Below are 25681 nucleotides of genomic sequence, written 5' to 3'. Positions count from 1 at the left end.
GTATGCAAAGATTAATCATAATACTTTATTTATTGCTTTATACAAGAACATACATGATAAAAATAAATAACATATGTATATATCCATTAAAATATGAAAAATTATGCTGCTCTACAGGAAAATCCATAGGTACTCTTTAATACTTGCACTTACAATGCAAAACATTGGATGTAAAATTTAATCATTTTAAAAATGCAAAGTTAACAGATGAAATTAAACTAACAATGATTTAAAAAATTCCAAGGAATGATTAACAACTTGTATAATAATAATAAAAAAAACTTTCGGAATGTCTACATGTATGTAAGTACTGACTTTTAAAGCATTATCCAATATATAAAGCTCTTTAAACATCAAAACTTTCACAGAAAACAACCAGACTAGAAAAACCAAGAGGAATAATAAGGTATTACTTCCATAAGTAAAACAATCTCTAAACAGTGGAAGGCTCCATGAACAACAATGATATGCAGTAAGTAGCAATCATGAATATGTGCATTGAGCAGAATTGTAGAATTTCTCAAGTGTTAGACAGTTCTTCACATTCTAATAATCTTTTTACAGTTATTACCTCATAATATAGTACTAAATTTGATGCAAGGTGTGCTTAAAAATTCGATAACTTGTAACTAAAAAAGCATTTGTACCATACCAATGAAAAACTCCAATAAAATGAATAATGAATGCACGGAAGATCAGTCAAAATGAGATACAAAATTTGATTTCAGAAACAACCTTGATGAGGCAATACAATCTACACCATTTCCAAAAATTGGCAGTGGCAGAAAGATGGATGTTGGTGTTCCATTATATACATAAGAAAGCATAACATTACTTCTTACAGCACGTCTATAGGATTGTTAGAAGCCCCCGTAACCTCCCATACCGTAGCTGCAAGGCGTCTAGATTGTTCTAACACACATGATGCAGTAGCCAGACCAAGATGTATGCAGAAAAGCTCGTAGCATTGTACCTTGGCTGGTGGCATTTTTGGGAAACACTCTTCAATGAGTTTTCTGAAAAATATTTTTAGATTAGTATGAGGCAATAAAAAATTATTAAAAATTAATAGCAAACTAATAAAAGAAATATTCTGCTCTTACAATACCTACTCCTATAAACCTACATGAAAAAGGCAAAATACTGGTACTTGAAATCCCAAGCAATAATAAATGAATTTTAAATTAGTGTAACTTACAAGTAGAAATCTCCGCATAAAACTCCAGGGATTGGAAACTGCTTCAACAATGAGGACGGGAATACTTTCACTTTTAGGGGAGATCCCTAAAAGCAGAAAATTACATTAGTTCATCCCAAGGTAATGATCCTCTAAATATTGAAATAAAAAATAAGACATAAAAAGGGTGGCTTACATTTGAGTCCTCAAACCACAAGAAATATGCATAGTTAAACGTATTATCTTTCCACATAATAGCAACATGCCCCTCAGTCAAATGTTCCCGGCTGAAGTCCACCATGGCCCAAATCTGTAAGCATAAAAACACTGATAATTTCACCTATTACAATACACAGAGAAAATTTGTTTATGCCAATTATTAATTCCTACGAACCAACAAATAGTGAAAGCATCAAAAAATCATTATTCTGCAATTAAATATGCACATTTCCATTTATTTTACCTTTCTTTGCAGAATGGATACCTAGGCTGGTTTAATGCTTTTGAGACTACTGGACAAGCATTTAGAGATTTCATTACCTTTAAAGCATACTCTGATTTAAATATGATGAAAATTTTGGTTAACACTCCATCTGCATAGAGGATAGGAATAAGCAAAGAATGTCAAATGAAACGACAAACTAAGCACTTTTAAATCAGATTCTTGGGTAGAAGAAAGAATTATTATCATTGTCAGCAATACATATGTAATGAAAACATCATTATGGATTGTTCCTCTATATCAGAGGCTGGCAAAAAATGTTATGAAGCTAAAAATCAAATATGTATTATAAATCAGCTGCAATTACCATCAAATCCTCATACAAGTGTTTCTACATGTCACTGAGTGACTGTTACACCAATTTTTTGTTCATACATTTCCCCTTTGATAAATAGAAATCAATGAAGGAACTTTCTGGAGGATTCCTCCCAAAATAAGGGGGTGAAAGCATACACTGGCTTTGGTACCACCCTGTGACCCCAGTAGAACCAGAGATTTTAAACTTCAAATTCGCCGTTAGTGACTGTCAAAAATGAAACTCAGTTTTGTAACATTGCTAAATTTCTTTGCATTGCTCTGAAATCATGCAAGATAAAGAAAATTCACAACATACTTAAAATAGATCTAGGTATTGCCCAAACAATTTCCCTATCCCAAATCCCTAGATTTCTGTGAGCGGAACAAAATGTGTGTTATTGGTCACTGGCTTACACCAAAACGACGCACTGTTGCATTACATTCCTCTGCGTGAACATGTGAATTCCATGTATAGATTAAATGGATTTTAAGGCACAGTTATGATTGGTGAGGATGAATAACTGGAAATTTTCATAGAAAAAGTCATATCTTGGTTGTGAAATCTGCAGTAATATAATGGCTCTGTAAACGGCATCATTTGCACATATCAAACGAGAGCTCACTACTGCAGCGTTTACGTAAAAATGGTTGGAATATAGGGAGAATCAAGTATGGAACATAAAAATTAGGAATACTTACTCCATTTAAAGACTTTGAACCGCCCATTTATATCTAAATGAATTTTTGAACCCCAGTATGACAGTTAAGTAGAAACACTAATAAACCACGTTCACTAAAAAAAATTCCATAATAAATTGGAATGTGAATAGCACTCAATATTATTAATGAAAATCAACATTGTATAAATGTACTGCATCACAAAACTGCAGATTTTCCTGACTGTTGTAGGAGCTGTTGCAGCAATGTCCCTTTTCATTTTAATTTCACCTACGGGAAGGATTGAGACCTGCCATCTTCTTCATTTAATAAGAGAGTGTTTCTTAAAATAGCAATATATTTTTATAGAACATATTGTCATCTCCTGTTATTTGCAATGAAATACACTTCAACCTCAGCTTTCAGGTGATTCCTTTAAAAGAGAATCATTAAATAATTGATGGCAAGGAAGTACTTAGGAGCCCACTTATAACAAACTTGCTAATAACAAAGTCCTGCTTTTAACAAAGTGAAACCCATTTCCCATCAAAAATAGGAATTTTCTCCAATTCCCCTTTCAACAAAGGCAAACTGAAAGGAGTTCCATACATAACGAAGTTGGTCTCTCAATGAGAAACATGTGATATGTATTTTCAACCTCTTCCAAGCTGTTATAAAAAACATAATGGAAAAGTAATATTCGTAGTAAGTTGCTATTTTGCTTTGATTACCATATTTTAATCAAAGCAAAAAATTGCAGAATCAACATATCTATATATATATAAAAGAAAGTTGAAAATCGTGTTAGTTAGAACACTTATAACTCGAGAACGGCTGCACCGATTTGAATGATATTAGGTTCTTTGGATTCGTCTCAGCCCCGGATAACATATAGGACATTAAAAAAAGGATAATATCACAAAAAAATTCATCACTTTCTTAGTGATATGTTTTTAGGAGTTAGTAACGCAACAAAATTTGATAAGTCGGTCAAAAATACAAATTAAATTATTTGTTTAGTTTTTACCAATTTAATAACTGAACTTCGTAGCAATATAGCATTTTAATTACTAAATATATTCAAAATATTGAAATTGCATTTTAAAAATTTAATTCGAGCTAATTGTTAAGTCCAGCTCGAGTTAACTCTTCACTACCGTGTTCGTAAACAAATCTCCAAGCAATTGTTGACAAACGGTAATGTTCGTGTTCCTGTCAAGAAATCAAGTAGTTTGATTTCACTTCGCCGGAATGTTTGAAAATTAGTTTCATCGGAAGGTGAGCTCATCAACAAAGTGTTCCAGAATATGATTAATCACCACAAAAATCAAAATTGGTTGATCGAGCGAACAAATTTGACGGCCTAGAACGAAGACGTGGATTACTCAAACTAGGTAAATCAGGATCAAATAGTTGTTACTTTGCATGAATTCAAATCTTTTAACTGTGTAAAAACGAAGACGAAGTCACCAACTATCTATCTGAACATTAAAAGTCCTTGGTCGAACGTGGCTTACCAAGGCACGATTTACAGCTAAATGTAGGCTCTGTGTTCATGATCTTTCGAAACTTAAATCAACCAAACTATCCAATGGAACGCGTTTGGTGATTTTAAAAAAAATTGATAGTGAATGTGATTCACCCGACTTTACTAAAAGGAAAAGTCAAAGATGAAGAAGTTCTCATTGCGAAGATTCCATGATCCCAGCTTATATGCCCTTTTGAGCTTAAACGTATTTAATTTCCAATTAGAGTTGCATTCGTGATAACGATTAACAAATCGCATGGTCAGTCTTTAAGTTTTTGTGATGTTTGTGCTCATGTGCTAATGAAAACCCATGATTTCTCATGGTCAATTAAACGTGGTATGTTAGTCGGTAAACCATCCGCTGTATTTCTTCAAGAGCGCAGCTAGGAATTAAGGATAGGGAGGTTTAAGGCGCAGCTAATACTACGGGTCTGTAGGGTTTAGAAAACTCGCTAATGTAAGCAAGAGGTGTGGGGGCCCTCCCCAAACATTTTTTAAGATAAATTGTTCAAAATAGTGGGTTTTGCGGCTGTGTGAATCGTTAAATATGTTTTGTTTGTTACTCATTCGTCCCCCTAATATTAGAAACAAAAGTTTTTATAAAAAGTTCTCTGAGCTCTTGGGGGGGTTTTAACCCCCAAATACCCCCCTCGCTGCATCACTGCTTTGCTTCGCTATATTTATTTAGCTTCATCCGCTTTATCTTACGCCTGATAACAAAACAAAAACTGTTGTTTATCAGAAGGTACTTGACGCAAGACATTAAACCCGAATGTGTAGGGCACACCGTGGTGCGTTTACGCATGCAGCACGTTTACGCAGTGCATTTTTTCCAAACAGAGATACTATAACTGGCGCGCCTAAAGTCATTTGATACGAATGCTGCTTCATAGGGTCTTTTCTTACACGATTTTGAGCATCAGTCAAGCGTCGGTTTTGCGTTGTGTTAACCTGCCCTGTGAACGTTTACGCAACGGACTTGGACCTAAAAACATTTTTTTTACGGTTAATAGCAGAAATAGTCAACAACTAAATCCGTATAATTTTTATTTCATTAACTGCTTTATAAAACCACAATGCCCAAAATTTCTTTAGCTAAAACGTATGAAAATTCATTGAAAAAATCCGCGTAAACGTGCTCCGATCCACCCTATGTAGATTCAATAAAGAAAATGTCTTTCTGACAAGCAATTTTGATACTCATTTACGTAGTTTTATTGAATTTGTATCCTTATTTTATTATAATAAATTAAACATGATTAAAAACGATACAACCGCTCTTGATTTATAAACGGTGTAACTAGACTGTAAGTTCATTGATTGCTAGGCGGTACGAAGTTCGCCGGGTCAGCTAGTATGTACATAAAAGGAAGCTGAAAATTGTGCTAGTTACACCATTCATAACCCGAGAACGGCTATACCGATTTTAATGATATTTGGTTTTTGGATTCGTCTCAGCCCCGGATAACAGAATAGTCGTAAAAAATTGTAAAAGTTCACAAAAAAATTGATCTTGAATTTAGAGCTATTTTTTAAGAGTTGGTAACACTGCACAAGCTATAAAGTTGGTCAAAAATAGATGATTTGCTTTGTTTTAACCAATTGAATGAGTGAGCTTCTTAACAATATTTAAAACATTTCAATAATTAAAACATATTTAAAAGATTAAAATAATATTAAAATCATTTAGTTGAAGCTAAGCCCTGCTTGAATTGAGATGTCAACAAACACATCTCTACCGTGTGTGTAAACAAATTCCCAAGCAATTGTTGACTAACAGTAATGGCCGTGTACCTGTCGACAAATCGACATCCGCTTTATTTGTTCTTCTGCCTGACAACAAAACAAAAACTTGTACATCAGAAAGTCCTTGACTCAAGTAAATAAAGCCAAATGTGTATGGTAAACCGGGGCACGTTTACGCATCGGGCACTGGAGCAGTTATATGCAGTGCACTTTTCCGAACCGAGTTATATCTAGTGCACCACAAGTCCACATACTTACCTTTTTCTTTGTGAGAGAAATTGTTTCCTGAGATGAGAAATCCAAGCTTGGAGTGGTAACTCTGTGAGTGCTCCGATCCACATAAATAAAGTGAACCAAGCCAGGAAACTCTTCTAAATACTTGTTGATTGTTAGGGAAGCTCGCGTATATGACTGACATTAAGGACACAAATACATTTAAACAAAAAGTGATCAAACATGGTTAATTGTACATCACACCACACAGTCACTCTGCAGAAGAGCTCAAACATTTGAGAGTTCGGACAGATAACAAATTAACTTACGGTACGAGATCTTAAGTTCCAAAAACAAATTCAAACATAAAACACATTTTCACAACAATTATATAAAAAGTCAACATATCTAATTGTAAGCCATTACTGGTTTCAACAACGCCCAGACACCCTCAAAGTAGTACAGCAAGTTCACAAAGGGGATGAAGATTGCAGTATTTACGTACTGCCTATATTTCACCTGAAAATTCAACTCATGCCAATAAAATATAGAGGAGATATATATTACTAAAACTACGAACAAGTGGAATGGATATCTTTAGGTCTTACTTGATGGAAATGCTATGCATTCATCTCGAATGATCAAAGTTTGTAGCTTCCTTAAAACTTTATTTCAAGCCCTGAAATTTATGTCACTACTCAATGGCAAAGTAACATGCATGATAATGGTGCCTGTGCAATATTTGTCAGTGCTAATGACCATGTCACAGAGGTGTGACACATATTGTACAGGTTATAATTAAGTTTTGCAGGAACTAAAAATATTGTTCACCCCACTACTACATAAAAGGAAAATATTTAATCCAGGAATAATAGAACAGAACTATAATTTTAAAATAGAGAGAATCAATGTCCTAATCAATAACTATTGCCTTTAAAGTTGGGCATATAAACCAAATAGTCACCATTAAAAGTTAAAGAATTCAATTGCATTTATGTTGGTTGTACTTTTCTTCGGCAGGAACTACAAATATTGTTCACCTCACTACTACCTTCACCTGAGCATAAATAGTAACAAGTCTAATGGGCCAAAACCACTTCAATGTATTCATTCAAATTTTGTAATTTAAAAGTCCTTGGGAGGTTATGATCAGGACAAATAATCCAAAAAGAAAGCAAGTTATGTGAATGAAAAATGGAAACTAAATTCCTGTGATATAATTAGTAATACCTAAACATAAAAACTTTTTCATCATTGAATGAAATATTAACCCTTTCACTGCTGTTCAATCTCCAAAAACCTTCTCCTCACATGTAGCGAAAAGGTTAAAATGCATTTTGTGGGGTCATGGATTAGGTACTTCCAGGATGGGCGTGGTACACCCTCCATAGGGGCGGTAATCCGGACCCTTTAACCTTTTCCTTGACAAGCTCGCCCTCGCTGGCCCGTCTCTTTGACCCTCCGAGCGGGAGACCTCCCTCCTGAAAAGCGACCGCTCTGACTGCAATTTGAAATTCAATCAATCAATCCCATCATCAAAAAATGATTGTTTGCATCATACACCTGCCAATCAAGTCAATCTTAGAACCGTGTTTTTGCGATGAAAAATGACGATTTAGTTAACTTTGCTAAAAACGTGGCTGCGAACCACTGGAAAATGGCCATTTTAGTAAAGTTAACAAAATCATTACTTTTCATCGTAGAAACACGGTTCAAAGACTTACTTGATTGGCGGGAGTGTGATGCAAACAATCATTTTCTGATGATCGGATTGACTGATTGATTTTCAAATTGCCGTTGGAGCGGTCACTTTTCAGGAGCCAGCGAGGGTGAGCTTGTCGAGGAAAGGGTTCCGGATTAGCGACCCTTCGGAGGGTGCACCACACCCATCCTGGGAGTACCTGCTCCATGGGCCCACGAAACGCATCTTAACCGGCGAAAGTGCTGAGCGCATGGCAGGGAGGAAGAAAAGTACGTTCACAGCAGCCTGCCGTACGAAAGTACCAGGTACGTTCACAGCAGTGAAAGGTTTAAGACCAAATCAAGAGCAAAAGGATTTTTTTCTGCCAATTGATGACCATTAAAGAATAAAATTTATTATTGCAACAAAAATGCCACAAGGGAAATTTTAATCCATTTAGCCCCATCAGATACTAAAAAAAAAGCAGAGAGAGAAAGGAATTGCAATTGATGAAAACTGAAATTACTTTGCAAAGAGGAGGAACACTAAATCTGGGAATGAAAGAACAGAATTTAACCAGAGTTATAAAACAGACAGAGTCAATGACCCATCCAATGACTTTCACCTTTGAAATTTGACATGTAATCAAAAGAGCCACCTTTAAAAATATTGACGTCTTAAGGATTTATATTGGCTATGTGACTCAAATCAACAAGTTGATTTCCATTCAAGTTTACGTAACTGTGAAGTCAGACATATGAAACAAAGACATCCCATGAAAATAGAAATAAAAGAAAAAAAAGACAGTTTGCACAAACTTGGGATTTCATGGACACAGAGTGCTACAATAAAAACAACATAAGATGGAAAACAACGATGCCTTCCTCACAAGTTTGGGTAGCACAGGCAACAGAACAAACAACAGACAAATTCTCAGTTTAACACACAAACATGAGGACTTTTCTCCCACAGACCATTTCCCAATAAAAACTTAAATAAAATCATGTTCATACTTTAATATGTTAGTGAAATACCAATTTAATCTTAGTCAATGACCAAATAGTATATCAATTCAAAGATCTATTTAAAGTCATGAAAAATAATATAGATACGAAATTATGAAAGGATATGATCCTAGAGTGAAGTTCCTCAAAGCTTTGACTTTGAGAAAATCACCAAATGGAGCCATTCCCTCCTTAACGGATTCAATGGCAGAAAGCAGGGCTTCTTTATCTCTGCTAAGGAGACCAATTTCAAGGCAACCAGCTTTGAATACTTCCCGTAAGGCATCAGAAAAGGCAGGTGTACTGGACTCGATTCTCAAAATGCAATCTGGTTCTCTTGTTCTAAGGTACTCCAAATATTTTTTGCGAATGAATTCCCAGCATGATCGCAGCCTTAACTGAAATACAGAGAAGTAAAAATGAATGAAAAAAAGAGGTCAACTAAATTGAATGGAAGTCAATGATGTATGAAATTGATAAAAGGCAGGTGTACTGGACTCAATTCTCAAAATGCAATCTAGTTTTCTCGCTCTAAGGTACTCCAAATATTTTTTGAAAATGAATTCCCAGCAGGATCGCAGCCTTAGTTGAAATCCAGAGAAGTAAAATGAAGGAAAACGAGAGATCACCTAAATTGAATGGAAGTCAATGATGCATGAAATTGATATTCATACTTTGGAAATTAAGTGCAAAGCAAATGGATTCTTCATTCCAAGCAATGAATATAGAAATATGCATGCTAATTTCCCACACATGAATAAAAAGCCATGCATAAAACTATATGGTCTAAACTCATGATTTACAACAGAAAATAAACTGAAATCATGTAGTTACTACAGTAAAACGTTTGCATATATGTATGTAGTCCTTTTCGAAAGAATGACAATGAAAAGAATGTGCAAGTTACCAAATTTTAAAATATCTATAGTTCTGAAGTATGTGCTAATGGCACTGTATCACCCTTATGAGAAATATGACACCAGAAGTGCAGAAGGAGTGGGAGGGAGTCATTGGAAACCACTTAAATCAATTTTTTTCTTCGACAATCCTAAAGCTTTTAAGCTTCCGTCAGGCACAATGGATCTGACAGACTGTTTTTTTTTCATTTCTCTGTGCCAATGGGTGATATACACCCTTGGCGCTCATAGTAGCTTTTTGTTTTGACACACTCTCTGCAGGCATTCACTTTTCACATTTATGCCAACAGATCAGTGGTGGATAATTCAGCATAATTAAGCAAAATTGTGGCTCAATAAACCAATATAAAAGCATTTTTAGATAAATAAGATAGGAAAAAAAAACTAATCTTATCTAATTCAGATGCTAAAAAAACAACAAAATTATACTAAATAGCCTACAGAGCATGTAAAATCGCAACTTGCTGGATCAGTCCGGGGCTGTATGATGGCATGTAAAGGGGTATTAGCATAGCGTGAAAGGCATCATGTAAGTGTTTGACAACACTAATAATGGTGCCCTAAACTTTAAATGTGTACCACTTAGCCATGCTAAGAGTTAATAATGTTTTTTCACATCTGTGACTGTCAGACACATTGCACCTGAACTCAGCAATTCAAATATTGCACCTGACGAATGGTTAAGACTTTCGTTAAGACCCTGAACCAAGAACCCAAGCAAAGAACGAAAGTGGAACCGAAATAAATAGAAACCTACCCATCCATAATGATAATTCTACCCACTCAGTTTAACAGGCGAAAATAGCTAGGAAAATAAATAAATGGATCAATGCTCACGTTGAAAATTACAATTACATTTAAAAAAAACATGTATCAACATACATCGCCATTAAAAAATTGAATACTTACAACACAGGCATCTAAGTCAAACGTTGATAGAGTTGCACACTTGGTTTTTGGTTTTGATTTACGAACACCATCAAAGATATGCTTAATTCCAGTTTCTAAAGACTCAAACGCTGCCCTAACTCCAGCAACATCTCTTTGAAGTTGAAGAGACTGCAGTGATGTTAATGCAGAGAATGCTTCATGTAAACCATTGGCTACAGCACCAGATCCAGTCTAAATGGAAGAATGAAATGATATACATAAACTCACCTCAAATTGGTAGTATACAAATAAATGAAACATCACAATTACAAATTTTGATGTCCACTTCTCATGATTTCCCATGCATCACACAAATACTGCATTTTGTAATGTCAAAATCTTTTTTCAAAGAATGGGCTAGGACTAGACAGTTGTGTACAGATGTGGAGTCATCAACAAGTGCACCAGGAGTTCTAAAATTCCATGTAAGAAATAACTTTTGCCTTGGCCTGGATTTGAACCCAGATCTCCCAAATTCATGCCATATGTTCTACTATTTAAACGACAAAGGAATCTTCTTCCCTTCAGTTTTGATGAGTACAAAACTATCATTGGGTAGGTAGGCAAGAAAGAGCAGGGGAGGTAGTGGCTGAACAGATGGATAGTCCCACATTTGGCAAACCAAATTTCAGAAAATAAGAGCCCAACTGTACTTACTTCAAGCCTTCTCTACGAACAATATGGCCTCATTTTATTTTTCCCCACAAATATAGCCATAAAGACTATATGTTAAACTCTTATATGCCACATAAATAACTTGAATTGATGGAGAACACAATAATTCTGATTAGACTTGGGAAGAAACCAATAAATAATGTCAACCCTAAAAACTGCTAAATAAAACCTTTAAAAGTAAATTCAAAAACATGCTCTCAATAAATATCTAACAAAATTAAATAAAGAGATAAAGATTAAATGACTACTGACTCAAACTGAATATTTAACTAAGGAAGAAAATGTACAACATTAACTTCAAACACACATTTGTGATATTATTTTCTTATCTTTTGAGATCATTACAATGGTCATTAAAAAGGAAAATTTGTGAATAGATAAAGGTATCAACATTAAACATAGTCAGTTTAGTACCTAAATCATATGGTAGCAAACTTGATTGATATCTCCAAAGCATTGAAATTGTACAACAGCACATACCTCAATCATGATTAAAAGATGAACATCTTCACAAACAGTTGCTATATGAACAACATGGGGAGTGAACCCTGGACCACCTCCACGAAGCAGCATTAAATGACTGTGCACTTGACCACTGATTCCATGCTCACGTCTCAGTCGAGACAGATCATAATAATGTCTTGAATTTGGTTCACCCGCTACAACAATACAAACAAGTAGAATCACATAATTTATCATAAAATGATGGCTTCAAATTCAATTCAATCCATTTAATGGCTGCTCATCTAAGAATATAACATCTAAAATCATGAAGATCTGAAGATAATTTTTATGTTTCAGAAGATGTCATGAAGATATCTCTGACAAAATAGCATGTATTTAATGGACAACTTCACCATGTTTACTAATTGTAATTTCAAGCCAATATAATATTTTAAACTGAAATGTGAGTCTACTTCTAAGCATATGGTATCCAAAAGATATTTCTAACTAGACAAGCATTTTAAATAGTGCCATGAAATTTAACTTAAAACTTGAATAGAAATCTTTTTTCGACATTTAAATACATGTATTGTAACCGTTGCAGTTTGGCAGGTTACATAATTTGGTTTAAATGGATGTTTTTGAGGGTAGGAGAGCTTCATTTATTTGTCTGCTATTGTGTTTGACCGTGTGTGTGTAGTTGTGTGAGAATGGACTTGTGCATAATGCATTTCCTTTCCCCCCCCCACAATTCCCTACCTCTCTATTTCGGGGTTTTCCCATCACGTGATTTCGCTTACGTGCCGACAAAAGAAGAGTCTACTCCTCCCCCATCCCACACGCCAAAAAATAATGGTTCGCAGCGGCTTACAAACACCTGAATCTACACCCCCTCCCCCCACATAGATAAACGTGCTTCAAATCCCCCAAGGTGAGGAGCCTCGAGAGATAAGCCTCTTTCCCGAATTCTCCCCACCTTCCCCACCCCAAGAAAACCAGCCCTCTTTGGGGTAAAAAACCTTGAGAGCCACCAGCTGAAAGAGAGACACCAACCCTGGCCTCGCCACGCTGCCGGAGGCTCTGCCAATTTGTCGAGGTGCCTCATTAAATAAGTGGTCTGATGAGAGAGAGAGAACCTGGAGACGTTGAAGTTTGGACCGAATAGGAGGAGACTGGTGGAAAGAAAGAAACAGGACAATGAACGGTAGATCTCCATCGCCAATAAGAAGGTCAACCCACGTCATCCCACTGAGTATTCTCTCAGCCTACGGTGTGCAGGAGGCGCAGTGAAACCAAAAGGAGCCATCCGAAGAGGTCATCCCTCAGCTGTGAATGAGAGTAAGAAAACCTGATAAGTAGAACCACAATCCCGAATTACTTCCCCCAAGTAAAGAAGAATCTTGACTTAAAGCCCCGATATGTATAGTGTTCTTGAAGAAATCCAGTATCCCCCCCAAGAACCGAAGAAATCCCCATCCCTGTGTTGAAGAGCTGTCGCCCCACGTTTTTGTTTATTGCATTTTGATTTTTATCGCCTTTACCCCTCCCCCCCTTTTCTTTGAATGATTGCATGTGTTTTTGTTTTTTAGGGCAGTGTGCGCTTTTTTTTGTTGAAAATTCATTTTTGGGTATTCTTGTCTCGGTGAAAATCCATGCCACAGACTGATTGGAAGGGAAGCTTTTTCTTCTCTTTTTATTAAGTTGTCATTGTTTTGTTGATTTAATTTTAGTTATTATCACTGCCAGTTTGATGTTCAAAGCAGAGAAAAATATTGAACAATTTCATGTGTTTTATGTGCATTTTGCACTGTTTTTCTGCATTAAAAATTCTATCTAACTCAGAATCCATGTTGTAAGCTCTCATGTATGCCAATCATCGCAACGAGCCTCCCCACGTAATAACTTCCCCTTCCCCTCTTTACCACCCTTTCCCCAACCAACCCCACCTCTCCCCAACCCCTCGTCAAGGTATGTATTCTGACAACTAAGAACTCTTTGCACTTATCTTTAGCTAGATACTCCAAGAACTATATTTATTCAAATGCATTTAAATTAGAGATGAGTGAGTTCCGGTACCCAGTTCTTGATACTGCCGGTTCTTGGCCTGTGGAACCAGTATCAAGAACCGATCGCATAAAGTCGATACTTTGGAACCGGCTCAGAATGGTGGCGAGAATTTGAGTTTGGTGCCCAACATACAAATACAAATTTAGTCTCTTATAAGAAAGATTACTAAGAAAGTTTTCATATTTAAGTAAAATAAAGAAATTAAATACATTTTTCTAGCACTTTCACTTGCTTTAAGAAATCAAGAAAATAATTTCAATTTAAACATCAAGAGTTGTATTATTTAGTGAAAACTTAATATTTTATTAATTTAAATAATAATAACAATTTCATATTTTATTCCTCTAAGTTAAAATTTCTTTATAGATTGTTTGGGTTCAAAGGCTAATTTCTCATTCCTTGCAGATATGGTAGCCAGCAGAACCATTGTAGATAAACCTATGAAACAAAGTTAAAAATAAATACTCTACCTAAAACAGGTTCATCAAATATCTCTTCTGACTCAGCCTCTTTGTCTGTCCCTAGCTCACCATCACTTCCTCCACTCAGAGTTTTCTTGCCTTTCCGTCTCACATTGCTAGGGCTATCTGGTGGACTGTAAAATTCACCTTCACTGGAGTCTTCTGCCATCACTGTATGTGTGACTTCATGGTTATTATGCCCATCTTTTTGGTGAGTGGGCTGTGGATTCTCATCTTTTGGGTACTCATATGAGTTCCTATTGTGATTTTCAATGTCATCTGCGGACACATCAACTTCTGAACATTCATCATCAGACAGAGAATTTTTATTCTGAGGTTGACTCATGATGTTGGTTAGGAGACTCAGAAATAATACGTCACTAGATGCCAAATCTTTCGCACTCCTGCTGCAATTAAAGAAAGCATCAAGAGTAAACATGGCGAGAAGGACAAAAAAGAAAGAAATTTCTCCTAACAATTTCCAATGTATGTATTGAAATCAGAATTCACTTTGGCCAAAGATGTATAGACAAATTGGATACCCTACCATAACTCTACACAGTGTGCAGGTAGCAGGGCACATATTTTATTCGTGGCCTATAGTGTCAATACCACCCAAACTTGCATCTAAATTTTGATATTAATTACATGCTGGACACTTGGTTACAGAATCAACTAATTAGAATTAAATAATTTACATGATTTTCCCATTTCCAACAACCGTGATATCAAAAACTTAACAGCTTATCAATTCAATGAGGAATGATAAGAAAACATATACATAGTATGGTATAGTATTTGGAGGAGGCGACTGACAGCCGAGGTCATTTGCGCAATGAGGGAAGGGTATGGAAGGAAGGGTGGAGAGAAACCCGGCATCGGCATTAGCCTGCTCTTAACGAAAGGCGCCAAGGGGACCATGGCTTAACGTCCCATCGGACAGACGAAGTGTTGCACTTGAAATGTCCTCCACACAGCATTCAAGCAGGGATCGGGCAGTCTCTGAAAATTCTCTCTCCCTGCCGGGATTATGAACCCGGGCCCACCGGGTGGGAAGCCAACACACTAGCCACCACACCAACCCAATCCCCCTCGAAAACGTATAGTATGTTAGTCAGAAAGTCCTGAAATAACCCCAAGTATAAGATGACTGCTGCGTGGGGGACGCACAACAGCAGTCACACTGATGAAAAGACTTAAGTGTCAGCAGTGCTGCAAATTCACACGTATTCTCTGCGACACAGCAAACGGGTCTAGTTATAGTGTAAAATATCAACATCTACCAAAATAAAACTTTTCAAAACAATAGCTCAAAAGATTTTAACACAAAAAGATAATTTAAAAATAGTCATCATTAGGAATTCAACATGACTTCCTTCAGTGAATCAGCAGCTATGATAAGTCTTCTAATGAATTCAAGTAGTTCTCCAAGCAAAAAACTAAATAATTTTTGTTATTCTTGGAATAATGATTTCTAATTAAAACTCAAAACATGTTTATTCCTCATTCACATTTATCTGGCAAGGCATTTTACAGAATACTCAAAACTAAAAAAGAGAAATTATTTCTGTGGCATCCTAACTCACAGTCTATCAATGATTCATTATTGCAAACATTAATAATAAGCAAAATAAGGACATACCTTGAATATAAAGATAAAAATTTGGAATTAACAAAAAGCAGAAAGTGGACACGAGAGGAATCTGGTGCAGTTGTTTTTAGGCGGTCAGCAGCTCCCCTCAGCACATTAAGAGAGGACCCAGCAATTTCTCCATTGACCCCTAACTGCTCCACAGCCTCAACCAAAAATGCTTGGTCAGTGTCTCTAAGGTGTCTCCAGCCATCCAATAATTTACCTAACATCTGTGAAACTTCTCTATCATGCTTCAACCTTTAAAATAAAGAAGTTGTAATTTATTAATAAAAAACAAAATATAGAGTAATAAAATGGCACTATTTACTATTGCACTGTTATGAAGACAGAATTTGTAATAATGATTGGAAGATATAACATACAAAATGATTCTCAACCTTAATCATGGATACTATCAGAATGGTTGCACAACTAAGGTCACACAACAATGCAAGAAACCTCATTCCAAAACAGATGAAAAATGTAGCAGGGACCCCATTGCACATAGCTGATGAGGTATAGGGTGAAGAATGTAACCACTCACAATATAGCTGTAAATTTACAAGTGTTTTCAATTCTTGAAATATTTATGGACTATCGAATAGCTCTGACATACACTACAACTATTATCCTTCATTATTGCTCAGAGCTTCCTGGCATAGTGCGTTACTGAAATGAGATCTAGAACCATGTTCATTGACATGCAGCGATAGCAGATTCAAAGCAATACTGCTTTATTCTCAAATCAAAGAAGAAAGAAACTGAATTTCTACAATTTTTTATACTACCAGCCACCCTGGTCTCATTCTACGATTAGTCAGAACTCTAAGGAAAAAATTACAAGATTTCACACACATAAAACGAAATTACAGTGTATGAAATTAGGTACTTAATGATCAATGAGAAGTTTTTCAGAGCTAATTTTTCAACTCAAACTTCCACAGCAGAAGCAGAAAACAACTCTAGCAGGGACTTATGTTTAGTGATCAATAGCAGGGACAGTGACAGCACCATCCCCAACTAAAAAAATAAACCATCGAAATTGCATGTTAGTAAGGTTACAATGAAAGTAAACAGTGACACAATCAGCACATTTACCAACCCTAGCAGATCGAGTGGGTAAGGTCCTGCACATAAAGAGTCCACTCCAAGAAACCTGCACAAATGAGGCTTATGCATGCATAGACAGGGAATAACAAACAGAAGGGGAGTTATGACAGTTTCAATGTTATTCATCCATGATGAATGCCAGTTCCCTAAAATAGCAAAGATTCAAATCTATGCTGACTCAATTCCATGGTAAGAGGTTCGGGCCACATGATGTTACAAATGAGAGTCATCTTTCTGGAAGCCATTCCTTTTCCCTTAAGGTATGTTTACACTATGTAACGTGTTATATAAACATGTTACTTGTAACAAGTTACTTATAACAAGTTACTTGTAACGAGTTACTTGTAACAAGTTACTTGCATCATTTGTTTGACAAAACATTTGTTTTATAACAAGAGTCCAGCAGAGCCAAACATGCACAAGTAACATGTTACAGATTCAGTCGCAGCCCACCCGTCCCCTGGCTATCCCCACCGTGCGCCTCACCTCTTTTCTGTAACATGTTACACATTTGCCCACTTTGTGTTGGAAACCAAAAACTTGTTATATAACAAGAAATTTGGTTTTGTAACACAATGCTACATGTACCTTATTATGCGTATTTGTAACTTTTCAATAAAACATGTTATATGTCACTTATTTATGTACAGTAGACTCTCGTTATTATGAAATTCACAGGACCACAAATCCGGAGGTTCGTAAACACGAAGTTCGTATGAACGTTTGTATTAGGAATCATCGAAAAAAAGTGTATTATACATGCGATTAAATCATGCGGAAATATATGTAAACAAGAAAATTCGTTTCAGTTTCTCAACAGAGGAATGCGGCATGACGCAATCGAGGGTTGATATCTTCCCGAATACAGTCAGCCCAATATACGAACTAGATGCGTTCCAAGATCTTTTCCCTAAGTTGATAAACCCACAGTCTGGCCGCCGAGAGTTGTCCGATGACAGGCAGAATGGTCTAGGTCAGGTTAGGGGCAAGGCTGCCCGGTAAGAAAGGGAAACGCCTACAAAGGGCTCCATGACGAAAGGAGCCGGAAGGGACAACGAGCGTGAAGGACCCAGGGGAAGAATCACTTGTTTTGGTGGATCAGGCTTATTTCGGCGCTCCTTATGCATTTGACAGCGTTGTATGCCTAGGCGAGAGTGTAAGGTGCGTTCGGGGGATAGCGATTGGCTATATTTCATGCTGGCAAAGGGTTATCCACCCCTCGTATTATGCCGTCATCTAACAACTCTCGCCAGCCGGACTGTATGCAAGGCATCGAGGAGTACGGTTATCTGCATCACACTTACGCGCTGACTCACGATCGTAACGAACTGATCTACCTGGGCGTGCGATGCATTCGGAGCCGAAAATATAGCTCCCCGCGGTGACGAAGAACAGGCAAAACGCTGAACAGTTCCTAAATTCACTCCGGATTCTATGATACTTTGTTCAGATTTTGCCCAAAGTAAGAATTCCCCAACGTCACACCGTGTAGCAACGGCCAAATGGGAAGGTGCCAAATTCGAAATTTTTGAATGCTCGTACCTCTGAAAATCCGTAAATCGAATGTGTGTAGGAAGAGGACTAACTGTATGTCCAATTTATGATTTATGAGTGGGTCACCATGATTCCAAAAGAATGAAGCTTAATATAAGATGTTACGAGAAAATTGAATAAAGAGCCATAATTGGCACTCTTGGGCACAGTACACAAGAAGAACTTAAACGTGACACGATTATTAACACTTAAGTGTAGTGAACATCCACATAAATGCCGTTGCTTATGCGTGAAACTTCGTAATAAAGTTCATTTTGTAACCGCTCGGACTGAGACTAGTTCATAATTTCGTAAATAAGCAAAAATTTATTTTCACTCAAAAAATTGGGGGTCATCTTATGTGCAGGAATATACACTTTTAAGGCCACTTTATACACTGCATTAACCCGAACGAAGTAATGTCTAAATGTGTGAATGAACATGAAAATACACCATGTAACCACTCAACTTGTGTGAACCCATATACAGAAAATAAAACCTGTTCTAATTAGGATCATGCATTTTTACTGTTCCGGTCCAAAAAAATCTCCGAATCTCGCAAACAGACTTGACTCATGAATATTGATGTATTGTGTAAACAGGCCTTTAAGGACTGAAAAATTATGTGCTTAAAAAAGAAGTTGACTGAATACTGAAGTTGTCTATTTCTGTGGTGTAAGTAAAAAAAATGATTAATGCAGCAAAGGAAAGTTCATTTTTCAGGCTACGCAACACCAGACATTGGCTCAACCCAGAAATTCAGGTAGTCAAAACATTTAATACTTAAATATCAGTTATAGCTAAATTTTTTTGGGAGATTCATAAGAAGAGGGGGTAAATTTCAAGCGTGCTTATTTGGAGAAAGCACTCTTGAGACCAAAAAAATCTTAAGGAGTTTGAACCCCTAACCATGGCTTTTATAAATGTTTAATTCACACTTCTTGTGTACACAAACACGACAAATAGCATTAAAAATTGTTACAAGATGTCAAAATTCTTGAATTTTGGCATCAATTAATTTCAATTAGCCTGAAAAATGAACAATCCTTTGCTGCTTCAATCATTACTTTTTTGACACCCTAATCGCAAAGGTAGAGAAATTCAGTATTCAGTCAACTTCAACTTCTTTTTTAAGTAAATAATTTTTTACTCCTTAAAAATGAAGCTCTTGCATATTTATTCAAGTGTATATATTCAATATGTTATATAAGACATATTGACAATAGCATACAACTATAGAGAATCTTTATTGCATTAATTTGAACCAATTTTTTCACGACTCTAGTGGATAATGAGCTACAAAAGGGCTCTACGGAGAATGAATACCATACCAAATGGCATGTAGGTACGTATGCACTTATACTTCGGTATATACATAATCACTTTTTGGAGAAATGCATAGTGTGTGCATTAAAAATTAATGCAAGGAATATTTCATTAATAAACCCTGACACTTCAAAACTAGGTCTGTATTCACCATTAGTGAGTTGACACCCATAGTTTGAACACTCACAGGCAGGGATGCCGACTAACAAAAAATATTGGGGGGGCCCAAACCATGGATCTTGGCCTAGGAAATTGTATAAGTTAGGTTTTTTAAGCATGCATTTTAGAAGAGTCATATGATCAACATTAGAACCCTGATTACTTGAATCTCAATATCTTGACACTCTGTGGAAAATCGATAAGTCTGACACATTTTTTCCTCACACCCCTAACAAATTTTCGAGGGGGCTCAGGCCCCATGGAGTCAGCGCCACTGCTCACAGGTACTGGAATTGCTAGAGACTAAGACTTGCAAGAAAGACAATGAGGCATCTTTCCAAAGTTCAAAATTTGAGACAAAAATTTTGGGAGCCTCATTCAACTGGTGGCCTCCAAAATTAATAATACTATCATACTCAAAACGTCTACGGAGAAGTTCTCAGGAGTTTGGTTGAGATCCCATACAATTTCAGAGAGGATTCATCAAGTGCTTTTGAGGGACATCACGGTTGGGTCATTTCATAGCATGAAACCCTCTACAACCTATCTTTAAGACCTCTCTTAAGAGGTCTCCTCGACAGAGGAAGAATGGCTAAACAAGATGCATCTCATAGTAGTGTATGCTATGAGATAGATGTCCACATGAAATATATATATGTAATCCCTGGTGGGGGGGACAGGCATCAAAGATCGGTGAAATCAAGTGATCCACAAATAAGTATTATTACGAATGAGTCAAGAGACAAATAGGAAACTTACAGCGACACATCTGGACCACAAAGATGCTGAACAAAGACAACACAAATCGATAAGGTTCTCTTCATCAGCACAACATCTTCTGTACCAATATGGATGAACAGATAACCCATATACTGAAACATAGGCCCCAAACCCACCAATTAGTCTGAGTCGACTTAGTTACAAAACATTTCACACAATATGCATAGTAAGAAACATTTTGACAGCCAAACTTTGGTGTAGTTGATGACAAACAAAGGCAAGACAGCAATATTTACCTCATCGAACACCATATTAGTTCCATCCTGACACTGAACAGATATATATGAATTACCGAACTGGCAACCCATTAACCTCTGCGAAGTCACAATAGGCGAGAAGAGTTGAATAATTATGTTTGAGCTTAATTTTCCTCTGATGCATCCTCCGTCCTAAAAGTGCAATGGGAGGCTACAATTCTCAAATAATGACATGAACAGATAAATATTAATAACTCGAAAATTATCATTATGACCACAGAAAGCAGTTATGATAAAGTACTCTAATTCTGTTACAGATGAATGCATAGAAATTCCACAAGCAGAACTGATTGCATAACACTCGTAAAAGGAGACATTACATACCAACTCTCCAGAAATGAGCCCCTGTCGATATGCCAAAAGTTTAACATGTTTTGAGAACTTGTTGTCGTATTTAGAATACAGAATGTCGTTCAAATGATCAAATACCAAAATGCACCTCATAGTTGTCAAGTATCAATTTCAAATACGAAAATTCAAGCCGCTGTTCTGATTCTTGATACACTAGTAACCTTCATACGTACATCATATCTCATGAACCCAGAAACAAATATAGTATTGCAAAAATCCTTAAGGGAGGCGTAAATAATAGGCAACAGTAATGAAAATCGAAAAATAAGTTATCTACAAAAGTGAACCTGTTTTCCCTCGGAAGAATACATAGCAAAAATAAAGCAGTATAATAGCAAACAGCAATTCCTCAAGGTATTCGAAGTTACTTAGTCAACAGCTTTCAAGAGTAGAACGAGTAAAACAATTACAGAAACGCAAATCACAACAACACTGATCTTGAGCCGAGCTAACCAACTTGTACTTGTAGTTCTCGTTTTCGGCACCAACTAATAAAAGGCGGTCACGCGCTAGCAGACGATGCAGTAACCATCGAATTCAACTTGAGTAGCGGGATTATCTTCCCACATCTTCATGCAGGTTTTCAGTCATTTTACACCTTTATAGCTCTTTTTCTTCACTTTACTGCCTCTTAAAGATGATTATCCTCCTTTACTCTCGAAAGATAAATCCAAATAAGGCTTCGTGTTCGGTAAACATTCTTAATAATATTGGACACGGTCAACTAATAAAATTCTTTTTCTAAAAATATTTTTGAAAAACCTGTGATAATATATACTGACCTGATCTACAGTCGGAGTTCTTGACCTTGACCTGATGATGCCATGGGATATAAGGGGATATAATTAGTCATACAACCTAAAAATACACAAAAATAAAAAAATGCCATATTGCAAGGAATAGTACACCAGTAAAAAAGAGGATAGACACAGGGGAGTTGTAATCAAAGTACGGAGTGAAAGACCACACAAAGCCTTGTCTCAATTCAAGTAGTCAACCTATAAATTTCTAGTAGGGCCTCGCCAGAGAAGGAAAAATAAAAATTATTTTAAACCTAGCAGTCAAATGCCCACATAGCACACAATATCTTCTAGATGTCTAGAAAATATCTTAAATATTTTAAATACCTGATAGATGTCTAGAAAATATCTTCAATGTCTTTGATACTTTAAATAATATATATCCCACTATATCATGCCTAGAATATTCTTGTGTTGCACAGTGGGGACCATGGAGTTCGGACCTCCCCTACACCCCTCGAAATATTAAAACACATTTACTTTGCTTCATAAAAGAAAAAAAAATCATAATTTTTTTAATTTGGGGGGGGGGGGGGGTTCAGGAGTCTGGACCCCCCTGAAAATAAAAACACATTTACTTTGCTTCATAACAGAAAAAAATCATTAATTTTTAAATTTGGGGGGGGGGTCCGGACCCCCTTCCACCCCCTCCCCCCCAAAATCCGAAATATAAAAACATTCACTTTGCCTCCTACAAGGAAAAATTGAAAAAATCATCAATTTTTATATCTCGGGGGAGTCCAGTGGGTCCGGAGCCCCCCCCCCTGAATTGGGGGGAAACAGGACCCCCCAGACCCACCCACTCGCTATTTCACTGATTGAGGCTCTGTAATATACAAAATAAAACGATCATAATGATAAACTGTGTAGAAATTCTTGCCTAACTTTAACCATCTGGGGCGGCACGTGTCCCCTTGCCCCCCATAAATCCTCCTATGTTGGCATGGATCATTAGCGAATCATTTACCCTGAATTTTCCCAATGGATCCAATTTGAATATGAATGTCTAGAAAAATATCTTCTCAAAGATATCTTGTAGATATCGGAAAAGCGGACATGCAGATATCTACAAAATATCTAGAAGATATCTAAAAGAGATTATAAGATATTTTCTAGACATTAGCTGAAGACATTCTAGATATTTTCTAGACATCTAGAAGATATTTTGTGCTATGTGGGGAACAGTACACCAGTAAAAAAGAGGATAGACTCAGGGGAGTTGTAATCAAAGTACAGAGTGAAAGACCACACAAAGCCTAGTCTCAATTCAAGTAGTCAACCTATAAATTTCTAGTAGGGCCTCGCCAGAGAAGGAAAAACAAAAATTATTTTAGACCCAGCAGTCAAATGCATTTGACTGCTAGGTCTAAAATAGTTTTTAATGATTTCACATGTGCACACAAATACAATATGCTCGTTGTATTACAAACCAAGCCGCTTCATGGGACCCTCACTAAAGGTAGGAAGACAACTTTCGACGATCATAAGTCAGTTTTATGACCGACACCAACAAAAATGAATAAAGACTAGCAAGTATGAATGTATGGCAGCAGACTTTCATTTCGTTCCGTGGCATTACTGCAAATTCCTTTGTTTGTAGTAATATTTTACCCTATTTCCTTAAGAAACAAAGAATTGGGGTTGCTAGCACAAATACTTAAGGATTACAAGCTTGAATACCATAGATATTGGTGTGATGAGCTTAAATTTGAAAATGATGCCCCATCAGTAACCATCATATTTTTCCCAGAATTTTTGTTGCAGTTCATACCAAATAATACAAGCTTTTCCATGAACGTATCTTTCTGCAACCTTCCGTGAATGACAAACTATTTTAAATTTTGAGAGCCATTATCTCACTGAGGTGAGGTAAATGAAGAGCTCGAGGAAATACATATATTAGAGAAACCCATGGTAAGAAAAATCTAGCAGTGATGGGGGACTGGAACGCCTCAGTCGGGGAAGGGAGGGATGGACATGAAATAGGAGATTTTGGACTAGGAATGCAGAACGACAGGGGAGAGAATTAAGCAGCATAATTTTGCAGGAGTAACAAGTTATTCGTCACAAACACTTGGTTCAATCATCATAAAGGGCCAAGGTACACATGAAAAAGTCCAGGGGGATATCAAATATATAACATTATGGTAACACAGAGGTTAAGGAATAGTGTGAAAAAACTCTTGCAGCTTCCCTGCAGCAGATGTGGATTCAGACCTTGACCTAATGCTCATGAAATTGAACGTAAGATTCAAAAGATTTATGAAAGTTAAGAAGGCGAGGAAATGGAATGCAGAAGCTCTGAAGGGGACTATGAGGAGAGAATATCAGGAACCAGTGGAAAATAGTACATGGGAGATTAGAAGTACACAGACTGTAGAGGAAGGGTGGGATGATATTAAAACGCGGCTGAAAAGTCAATTGGCTACGTTGACAGCATAAGGAAAAAGAAGCCTTGGGTTACGGAGTCGATGGTAAAAGAAATGGAGAAGAGAAGGAAGTGGAAGAGCGTAGACACAGAGCAGGGCAAAATAATGTAAAGGGGACTAAATAATGGATTATAACATGAAACTAAGAGGGCAAGGGAGGCTTGGTGGAAAAGACAGTGTGAGGAAATGCAAAAGTTCCAGAAGGATGGAGAAGTAGGCGCCGCGTTGTATGCCAAAGTTAAGTCACTATCGGGCGGCAAAAGAGGATAAGCCATGGCTAAAGGCTAAAGATGGTGGGATGGCTAACCGAGCGAGAAGAGGTACAGAGTAGATGGAAGGAATACGTGGAGGATCTGTATGACGGAAGAAACAGGCCAGAGAGATTGACTTTAGAGGAGGAAAGTGCAGTGGAGGAGGATAATATAGGTGCGGGGATCCTAGATGCAAAAATCGAGAAAGTCCTTCATGGTATGAATGCTAGGAAAGCAGTAGGTGTGGACAAAATCCCACGGGAGCTTCTGAAGAATCTACGGAGGGATGGTAAGAGAAAGTTTTTCAAACTGGCACACAGGATCTTTGAGAAAGGATGTTGGCCAGAGGATTTCGTGATGACTGTTAATATTCCGCTGCAAAAGAGAAAAAAACTGTGGAATGAGGAGATTATAGGACTATTAGCCTAATATCGCACACGGCAAAAGTGGTACCAAGGTTATTGAACAGACGAATAGAGGTGAGGACATAAGTATTTGGGTGAAGATCAGTTCGGTTTTAGAAAAGGAGAGTCAATTAATGATGCATTAGCGATAATGTGGTGCCTGGTGGAGAGGAACCCGGAATATGGCCATGACATGTATACCTGCTTTGTGGATTTTGAAAAAGCATTTGATAGAGTAGACAGGGTAAAGTTGATGGATATTCTTAAGAAAATAGGAGTAGATTAGAGGGATAAGCGACTGATTTTTAATATGTATATGGCCCAGACTGCGCAAGTGAAGTTAGCGGAT

The 25681-nt window shown here is 36.9% G+C and overlaps 1 protein-coding gene across 4 annotated transcripts; it reads right to left on the bottom strand.

Annotated features, from left to right (window-relative positions):
- Positions 1–11: 11 nt before the first annotated feature.
- Positions 12–21914, bottom strand: LOC124155704 (Hermansky-Pudlak syndrome 1 protein). Of its 4 annotated transcripts, none has more exons than XM_046529742.1 (12): positions 21422–21914; positions 21077–21229; positions 20820–20932; positions 15942–16190; positions 14309–14706; positions 11808–11986; positions 10632–10844; positions 8932–9203; positions 6166–6310; positions 1374–1487; positions 1199–1284; positions 12–1016 (listed from the first exon to the last, which is right to left on the bottom strand). In XM_046529742.1, exons 1-12 carry the CDS (start codon positions 21539–21541, stop codon positions 839–841), a joined length of 2220 nt encoding a protein of 739 aa, XP_046385698.1. In that variant the 5' UTR covers positions 21542–21914; the 3' UTR covers positions 12–838. The 4 variants fall into 4 exon arrangements, with proteins under 4 accessions (XP_046385698.1, XP_046385700.1, XP_046385699.1 ...); XM_046529744.1 differs by having other exon boundaries at positions 6166–6286; XM_046529743.1 differs by having other exon boundaries at positions 14309–14703.
- Positions 21915–25681: the final 3767 nt, after the last annotated feature.

The sequence above is a fragment of the Ischnura elegans genome, chromosome 3 (assembly GCF_921293095.1).
Source record: "Ischnura elegans chromosome 3, ioIscEleg1.1, whole genome shotgun sequence".
Classification (NCBI taxonomy): domain Eukaryota; kingdom Metazoa; phylum Arthropoda; class Insecta; order Odonata; family Coenagrionidae; genus Ischnura; species Ischnura elegans.
This window is presented reverse-complemented; position numbering and strand designations above follow the sequence as displayed.